The sequence below is a fragment of the Buteo buteo genome, chromosome 1 (assembly GCF_964188355.1).
Source record: "Buteo buteo chromosome 1, bButBut1.hap1.1, whole genome shotgun sequence".
Classification (NCBI taxonomy): domain Eukaryota; kingdom Metazoa; phylum Chordata; class Aves; order Accipitriformes; family Accipitridae; genus Buteo; species Buteo buteo.
In genome coordinates, this window is record NC_134171.1 from 70,754,619 (window position 1) to 70,764,068 (window position 9,450).

The 9,450-nt window shown below is 42.9% G+C and overlaps 1 protein-coding gene across 1 annotated transcript in view; it reads left to right on the forward strand.

The window, feature by feature from the left end:
* The window catches only part of FREM3 (FRAS1 related extracellular matrix 3), a 73,904-nt gene extending 64,517 nt beyond the window's left edge, over positions 1-9,387 (forward strand). Inside the window, exons 18-24 of the mRNA XM_075040183.1 lie at positions 772-876; positions 1,132-1,259; positions 2,174-2,308; positions 4,381-4,507; positions 5,544-5,731; positions 5,808-5,954; positions 6,719-9,387. Coding sequence (XP_074896284.1) covers positions 772-876; positions 1,132-1,259; positions 2,174-2,308; positions 4,381-4,507; positions 5,544-5,731; positions 5,808-5,954; positions 6,719-7,219 — 1,331 coding nt within the window. The 3' untranslated portion in view covers positions 7,220-9,387. The remainder of the gene's footprint in view (positions 1-771; positions 877-1,131; positions 1,260-2,173; positions 2,309-4,380; positions 4,508-5,543; positions 5,732-5,807; positions 5,955-6,718) is intronic.
* Positions 9,388-9,450: the final 63 nt, after the last annotated feature.

The window sequence follows — 9,450 nt, forward strand, 5'->3', positions numbered from 1 at the left end:
TGTTTTGGATGCCGCCATTTCTAAACTCCATCCTATTCAACGTTCTTATGATGGGAGATGTGTGGTCAATAACTCGATGCTTTTTAGCCTTCAGAATCTCAAAAGCAGTAACAGCGTGCTGATTCCCTCAGTTAAAACACACACACAAAGGACAGTTGTTTGGTTTTTAATGCCGTAAGTTACTAAACTAGATGTTTTGAATCTTCCCTCAATTGCATGATGCTTTCAATCTGTAAAAGATGAGATAAACTAATGCACAGAGCAGCTGTAAAGCAGACATTCTTATGGAGAGAAAGACTCCAGTGCTGAATTGGTACACAGTTACAGGGCGACAAAGGCACTTACCTGGCCCTGTGCAGGGGAAGTGCCTGCAAAAGGGACCTTACTGGAGTGAGCAGCCTTGGTGTCTGTGTGACAAAAAGTCCCAGACCCCTTCTTTCTTTCTCCTGCCTGCACTCTGTTATGTCAGCATACGTGGATATACTTCAGGTGAGTCTGGTCTTATGTCAGCAAAAGGGAGAAAAAAACCCAAACCTGCCTTAATGAATTGAACCATTAGCAAGTGTAAATGAGTGCATTTCTTCTGAAGTTGGTGGGTTTGGAGGTCTGTCTCAAAACAATCAATGCGACAGCGTTTAATATCTGTGAAGAGCACCAGGGTTTAGGTAAAGTGTTTCAGATCTCCAGACGCAGAAAAAATATGAAGAGCCTCCCTTCAAAAATGCACTCAGGAAATGCTGGTGGTAAAATCATTGGCTTTTTCCTCCCTAGGCTCCCTCTATCCCACGAGTATGCGGATCAATGACGAAGGGCGACTAGTGGTGAACTTCCGAACAGAGATTCATTTCTGGGGCCAGCTGGTGGTGTCCCACCCAGGTGTGTACCCAGCCTGTCCGCCTCTGCTGGCCAGAGTCTCTGTAGTGCTGTCTGCCTGGCAGAGGAGAAAGGTATCACAGTAAAGGTTCTGTCTCAGCATAGGAGGGGAATAAGTAACCAAGGCACTTCCTTTTCTGGGGTGTCAGTTGATTTCTTTCCATTCTCTTGCTGCTTTGCTTTTGTGTGCTGATTTTAAACCTTTCTAGGCATCAATATTAACTATGGCAAATTATAATTTGCCCTTTATTCTTTCAGGAACATCTCTGGCATCAATGGTGATGTCTGCCGACCACCCTGGCCTCACGTTTACACTCAGTCTGTTACGAAGTGAGCCAACCTTCCACCAGCCTGTGCAGCAGTGGAGTTTTATCTCTGACTTTGCTGTGAGTTTGCATTCAGACTTGAATTTAGGGCAGCAAAGGGAGCGTCAGTTTTTAACATACTTCCCATGCAGTTGTCAGCACTGTAAGATTAGTAAGCATCAATTCATTTGGATGCAGTCATGTATTTTCATTACATAATGAGCAGTCAGAAGTCCCTGGCGTCCCCGGAGTTTGAGTCCAGAGGCCTGAATCTGTGCTCCTGCTAGCACTAGCTGGCACCATTCGTTGAGCAGGCCAGTGCTGGAGCTGTGGCCTCTCTTGAAGAATTTGCCTTAATGTTATTTCCCTTGGCATTGCCAGGAAACGGCGATCCAGGATTTGCTGCTGCTGTTACGAGAATCTGGATTTTTCCCAACATGTGGCAAAGCTGCTTAGCTCCTGCTGAGCTCAGGAGTCAGTGGGAGCTACTGTGGCCCCAAAGCCTGTGCCTCTAATAGGGCAGAAAAGGCTTGCTTGAAAGTGTCTTGCTTCTGTGAGAGGGACACAGCCCAGTTACTCAGCTCTTGCTGAGCTGGCAGGAAAGGAGCCATTTGCATTCACTAAAAATCCAGCCAAAATCATATTTTCAGAGAGACTTAGTATGTTAGATTTGGACACTGACGTGTTTGATTCCCACCACCACCGCGGCAAGGCCAGTCACTCAAAGGCCTCATAGTAGGTATTCTGTATTAGTCCTCATTTTACAGACAAGTACAGGACAGGCAGCACATGTCGGTGCTTTGCCCGTGCCACTGAAGCGCGCTGACGGTGTTAGTGCGTGAGGTAAAGCACCCTGATCGTAAATGGCAATGTCCAAGTTTGTGAAAGCGTTTAGGATGCTGCTGGCAATTCAGCTTCACCTCAGGGGCAATGTGAGCTGAAAAAGTGATTGTTCAGAGGCTGGAAAAACGCCCATTTCTCTAATCTTTTTGCAGGTGCGAGATTACTCAGGTACTTACACTGTGAAATTCATCCCTTGCACTGCTGCGCCCAGTCAGCAATATGCCCTCCCTGTCATCTGCAACCCACGGGACCCAATTGTGTTTGATATGGACATCAGGTTCCAACAGGTACACCATTTTACTTAGGACTTACACATTTTTCTGTGAAGCCTCATGGGCAAAACCAGCCAAAAGCAAATTTAGGCTCAAAGGCAGCTGTTCTGTAACCACTGAAAGAGATGTTTTGGCATAGCCCATCTAGTACCAGTTGTCAAGAGAAAATCATGGAGTATTTCTGATGGCTTCGGGAGGAGTTTTACGGTGCTTGTAGATTGCTCTAGGACTCATCTTCCCAGGTGAGATAAAATCAGACTAAATTCATTTTTTTCCAGTAATTAAAATCTTATTTTTCCATTTATTTACCTCATAGTCCAGCCTATTCCCAAGTACTTTGCTGTTTTTTTTCAGGAGGTGGGGGCTGAAGGGGAAAAGCATTTGAGTTCTAAGGAGGATTATTTTCAAGAATAATTTGTGGTCCTGGGTTTGATTTTTAAAACTGAGATTCAATGCAATAGAATTTACATTGGGGGTCTTGTATCAAGAGGGTTTTTTTCTCAGGCAGTGGGAAACACTTCATTCAGAGTTAGTATCGCTTTCTGACAATTTTCCTGTATATATTAAAGAAAAAAAAAAAGGCAGTACCCCAAGTAGCAGTAACTTACTATTGTAGACTGTTAGAAAGACCAGGTTTTCTGGTGCGGTTAGCTTGAGGAATGACTTGAATAGCATTTGGAGAGCAAGGGCTCTGAATCTGAGACTAAACTTCCAGTGAACATACCAAACTTTTTAAAACCTCTTAGTATAACATTACATCCTTCAGTCAATACCTAAAAATTGACCTGATTTCCTGCCCACATCCGGCAAAAGTACTGGATACCTCAGAGGCCCTGTCAGTGTCAGTCAGAGCCATTCAGCCCTTTTGACCATTAGAGCTGCTCTTTAGCCTTCTGCTTCGTTATCCAGTTGTGTGGCATGCGTGGTAAGTCTGGAGACAGCTGTATTACATGCAAATTAACTGAATGTCTCGGTCTTGTTTGCTCAAACGATTGGTGTTGAATTTAATTGAAGGATACTACTTCAGCAATAGTCTTCCTGCTGCCACCTTGTAACGCAGGACACGAATGCTACACAGGAAAATGGTTTGATGGGGAAGGAAATAACCAGAGTTGCGGTGGCACTTGCATATTAAGTTAATTTTGCACTTTTGTGTATATAATCACCACCTTATGACTGTTACCCCTAGATGCTGGGTTTATTGTGGTCAACAAGATCAAATAGTGCCATGAGACAGTTTGGTTCTTTACCTTGTTTCCGTGTGGGAGGGCCGTTTGCCTTCTGCTCCCCTCTGCACCTCCCTGCCGTGACGCACGTGGTGGGTCTCGCAGCGCTCCGGAGTGCCGGAGCCACAGGGCAGGCACGGACCCGTGGCCCAGCGCCGGCTTCCTCCACCCAAATGTGCCGGCCTCACTTGGGCTCCTGCAGCCGCGAGGTGTTTGTGGTGGGGAAGGCAGAAATGTGGCGGCTGGGAGCAGCCTGCCCTTGCACCAGTGGAATTAACCTACTTGCGGAGGAATTAACCTACTTGCAGGGCAACTCCTGTGTTGTCTCCAGGCTGGGGCTATTGGGCCAGGTTACTTTACTGGGCAAATTGCAGGCGGCTTCTAGGTCACAAGTGGAACATGCCCAGTGCAGCCAGGGCTGAGTAGGGGCAGATGAGGTTTCCCATCCTGTGCTCCTTGGTTTGAGAATGCGGATTGTTGTTTAGAGTAGGGCAAATGAGTTGGTGTTGAGCTAGGTTCTGGTCCTGATCTAGTTTTATTGGCCTCTTACCCCCAGCCCTGTTCTCCCAGTAACTTTTGCAAGTGTCACATTGCTGTCCTGTATCTGAGGCAACAGATTTTTTTTTGCCGTTTTACTTGGCAACATTGAAAAAAAGCACTACAATTGTGTATTTTGATGGGTTGTGATGAGAAGCACAACAGGAGGTTTATGTACGTATGTAGGAGGAATTCTTATAAATGCTGTGTACTGCTGAAGGGTTTTATCAGCACATCGCTACTATGGCAGTGGTGTACAATGACCATTGTAAAGCTACAACCAAGGTGTTTTTTTGATCGTTTAATTTCACTCTTCCCCCACAGGTCAGTGACCCTGTGGCAGCAGAGTTCAGTCTAAATACTCAAATGTTTCTGCTGTCCAAAAAGGAGCTTTGGATATCTGATGGATCAATGGGATTTGGGGAAGGAGCTGATGTAGCCTTTACCAAAGGTAAAAAAAGTCAATTGTACATTCAGCGTATTATGAAAGATGAAACAGAACCGCTTTTAACAAGAGCTGAATATGTATTTTACTAGTTTTATAACCCATACGTGGTCTATGTATTTCCACTGCAGAAAAGTAAAATACAGAAGCACTAAAATATGATGTAATTTAGTGTTGTAACAGGCTTTAGTTCTGTTTATGAGCTCTGAGAGGAAAAGCATTCCAAAGGTAGGCGCAGAATTTAGGTGCATATATCTGAAACTGCAGTTCTGAAAACTCTGCCTCAGTTACTGCGTAATCACATATTCCCCTCACTCTGGTTGTTTTGCTTTGAAGCTGTGTGCACTAGAACTTTTTGCCCCATTTTGAGGGGGCTAGGTAATTGCAGTAATTAGGTTATTCTAGTCAGAAATGCAGGAATTAAATACTTATACACCTGAGGCTCCTTGACTTGGTTGTGCAGCTGTTTTCAAGTGCAGACTGGATGCATAATAACTTCAGCTGGTCAGACTTGTTCTTGATTATTTTTTTTTTATTTTTTTTTTTCCACTTCTAGCCCAGGGCAGGTGCTCTCACACACTGGAGCTGTTACCAGGTTCCAGGGAAGCTCCTGGTAATGGCAGTATTGGACCAAAAATAATTTTGGTTTTAACTGGCCCGTTATTTGAGTTATCAGTCTGAAACCCAAATGTCCTGTTAAGAACTTTATTTTGCTTGATATAATGCTGTCAGGTTGGATAGTTTCTTATACACAAATATGGGTTGCCCTCTAGTGAAGAGAAGGGAAAAGCTTGCTTAAAAAAGAGCTGCACTGCAAGAACCACACAGCAGTACAAATTGTAACAGAAAATAAGACTAAAGCCCATGATAAATTAGTAGTAACAGCCGTGGAACATCCTGTCTTCATGTGCAAAGGGAAATACACTTAATGCTAGACAATTCCTGTCCTGAGAATTTTTAACAACAATGGTTTGGTAATAACTTGATTTAGTAATTGTAAATTGACTGGTATAACGTAAAATGTATTAATCTGCTTTACTAGGATCTGAAATCTATGGCCGGGTGATGGTGGATCCAGTTCAGAATCTTGGCGAGTCCTTCAGCTGCAACATCGAGAAGGTGTTCCTTTGCACTGGTGCCGATGGGTACGTGCCCAAGTACAACCCAGACAATCAGGAATACGGATGCCTGGCTGACTCACCCTCCCTCTTATACAGGTTCAAGATCCTGGTACGTTATGGTAGCATGCGTTTTTAGATCCCTGACTTCCATGTGAATCTGCAAGTACTAAACTTACTTCCTTTAGGATAAAGCTCAACCTGAGACGCAAGCAAGAGTCTTTGGAAACCTGGAGTTTCATGCTACATTGGCAGCTGATCATGCAGATGCTTTTCCTCTAGTAAAACAGCCTGGTTCTGACGGTTTCAGCCTGTCATCTGCTCCGCTCTTCCAGGTAAGTTGTCCGATAAGTATATCACAGAAGTTCTTTCATGCGAAAAGACAACTGAGGTGGAGAACAGAGCATACAGGTAATCATGGGCACTATGTTAGTCAGCGACGGACTTCAGCAGCACATTTACTTTGTTCCCTTTCCCTAACAGTGTAGAAACAATGACAGCGTTGCTTTGTAACAATGAGCTTGTAACCCTTCTGCAGCCTTGCTATTACTGCAGACATGTCCACCTGTGACTGGGGGGAGAAGTCACTGGTTTAGCTTACCATGGGCACCTTTTTACCTAAGAGAAAACTAAGAAATTAGACTTTATCTTCTTGCAGCTGGGAAAAAAAAAAAAAAAAAAAAAAAAAAAAGTAATTGGTTTGTATATGGTATGAAATTAAAAAAGACAACTATGCATCCTGCTTTAAGTCAGACTAATTCAAATTCCTGAAAGCTTTTTTTGGTCTCCTGAAGTGGGGTGGTTCTTGCCTAAATTAAGACTAGTGTTTTGTTAGGTAAACACAGTAGCCTTTTTGCATTAACACTAGAAAGAAACAGAACATAGTTTATCTGACCTACTTCAGCAGTCTGCATTAAGAAAAGATTAATCCTATCTCCAAGTGCCTTTTTACGCCACTGACTTTAGACATATTTGGCAGCAAACTTGGGACACTGGTCTGGATGAATCTGATCCTTGGTGTGTTCCAGTTTATAGTAAATGTGCATGGGGCGATGTTCTGGTTTGTTGGGATTTTATGTGGGTGTTTGTTTTCTTTAAGGTGGCAGCTGGCCGAGAATGGTACATTCACACTATTTACACAGTCCGATCAAAGGAAAATGCACGCAGGCACAATGGCAAAAGAAGTCTTGACTACCACCATGCGTTGTCCTCTGCTAAAGGAAGAGTTAGCACCACAGCCTTTAAACGCAGCAGAAGAGCCAACCCAGATGCCCTGGCCTTTGTGCAAGACATTGGAGCAGATAAAAACAGAGGCACGAATATTCAGCATATTGCACTTGACCGTTCTGACAAAGCTGTCATCACCCAGAAAGACGTGGTCCCAGCTGGTGCGCCGCATCACAGGCCAGTTCTGGAAATCACAAGCGGGGACTCTGGAAACAGTATTGTACCTGTTACTGGAGGCTTGACAGGACTGCTGGTTTTGATCTGCACTGTGGTCGTAACTCTTTTTTTGTTGAAGCAGAGGAAACAGCCCTCTGCTGGGAAAAGCAAAGTGCCCATCAGCCACTCCAGCAGCAGTGACAGTTCAGAAGTCTAGCCAATTTCTTGGGTGCTTGTCTTCTAACATGTAACTTCACCAAAAAGCAGACTCTCAAATCTAGCTCTTGGCCTACTTCTTTGCACAGACAATTGGCTGTTCCAGTTCTAATGCTGGTTCAATTATTTGTGATGGGCAGCTATTTCTAGACAGGGTTGGTATACTAGGTTCATGTGTGAGTCACGTATTTATAGAATTCAAACTAGTGCTCCATGAATGGGAGTTGATGCTTTTTTCTTTTTTTTTTTAAAACCTAGTTTTTCTTTAATGTCTTGAATATATGCACCTGTAAATGTGCCTTATATCCACCACGAAAGGTTGGTGCTTAGAAGGATGCTGGTTTTGATTACATGTACAGTATCTAGCTTTCATGTAATGGCTTTTGGTTTTTAGGGGTTTGTGGTTTTTTTTAAATAATTATTGCTGGGGAAGGAAGAAGGTAGTAGTATTAGAATAGAAGCTAAGTAGTAGATGATAGTATTCTTTTAAATGAGTGGTATCAGCAGTTTTGCCTCAAACTTTAATGAGGACCTCAGACATACGGACAGCGGTGGGAGACTCACACAGGTAAGGTAAGGCTGTAATTGCAATTATCTGTAAGGAGAGCATTACATGTGATCACGAGAACTGGAACTGTATTGTAAAGCCACACTAGAAAAATAGTATGTTAATGCTTAGGTGCTGGCATTAAGTGCTTTCAAACATGCTTAAACAGGTTCTAATACTTCAGACCAATACTAATGACTGCTTTCCCATATTGTACAATAATTGCCTATCTTCCTTTGCTTGATACGACATTATAGCATCAAAATACAGGCAAATACTTCTAAAAGGTAGCTTATTTTGCCAGATGGCAGCAGGGGAACACACTTGTATCATCTAAAGCAAATACTTTGCTTCGTCTTTTACTTCTACTTGAAAGAAAAAGGATTGTGACTAGTAGGATGCCATTTGGGAGATTTAGTTCCTTTTGCTCTCTGTATACTGGCACTTGAGATTTGTTAGCACAAATGAAGTGCTGTGCAGCTGTTTAGTCCTTCCGTTCTGCTTCCTCTGAAGGTTTTTGATGGTGTTTGGCTTTTTTTTTGTGAAAAGGGATGCTCTGCAAAGGGATGCTTTTAAAGGAAGGCTTCAGCACTGCAGCATTTTTGTTTAGGGTACACTATGCGTAAGCAATTAGACTGATGCCTTCTAGGGCTGCCGTGACAATTCCACTTGTAGTGTTGTAGATTGGCTCTTAAGTCTACTGTACGTACCACATTCTTCTGACTTGTTGAAGAGCCAAGGATGGTTACTCAACCTGTTTTCAATGGGTGTCTGCAAATGAGTCACCTGCAAATAGAAACTCATTTAACTTACTAGTAAGAACTGTACTGCTGTACGTGAAATCTACACGTGTGAATTCTCAGCTTTTTCTTAAGTCTCGTTTTGCTTAAGCTCCAAAAAGCTGATTTTTCTAGGGATGCATTTCATTTCTCCCTGCTTACACAACACTGATGGCTTTTGATATGCATTCTTAAAAGGGCCCAAACTGAGCAAAGATTACTTGATGAGTAAACTGAGCATTTGTTCTGTAGTAAATTCCAAAATTATGCTCCATTAGATGACGGCATTGGGAAACACATGAGTTCATCTCAGTCATTATATGCCAGATACATAAAAAAGAAAGGAGAGCATAGGAAACGCTTGTGCATGGTACAGTTAGACTAGCTCAGTGAACAGTGTGGATTGCCAGACAACTACCATCTTGCACACCTGGAGTCAGCACCAGTTCCTTTCACAGCAGTCAAGGCTGTGTCTGCCTTTACCACAGCTTGTTTGAGAGAAGGGGATGGTTCTACATACTGTTATGTTTTCTGTTCTGACGACTTGTTGTTTGCCAATAAAAACAATTCTACCATTCTTAGGCCATTCTAATTAAGTACAAACCTCAGCATGACTGACTTACCTTTCTTCTGGCACAGATTTTAAGCAGAAAAATGCTCCTATTTTGTTCCAGTCTGTATGTATGTTGATCATTAGTTCTTGAGGTAAAACCTGGCCTTTCTATTAATGTCAGAGAACAGAGTATATTGGTGCAGTAAAATTAAGTTCAATAAAGGTAAGGTCAGAGCCACACAATTTCCAGAAATGGGGTTTGACTGGTAGTGGCTTGTAACAAGAAAAGACAACTAAATAGTTCTATTGATCATAATGGAGAAAGTGTTTGCAACACCCCAAGAGGAAAAAAA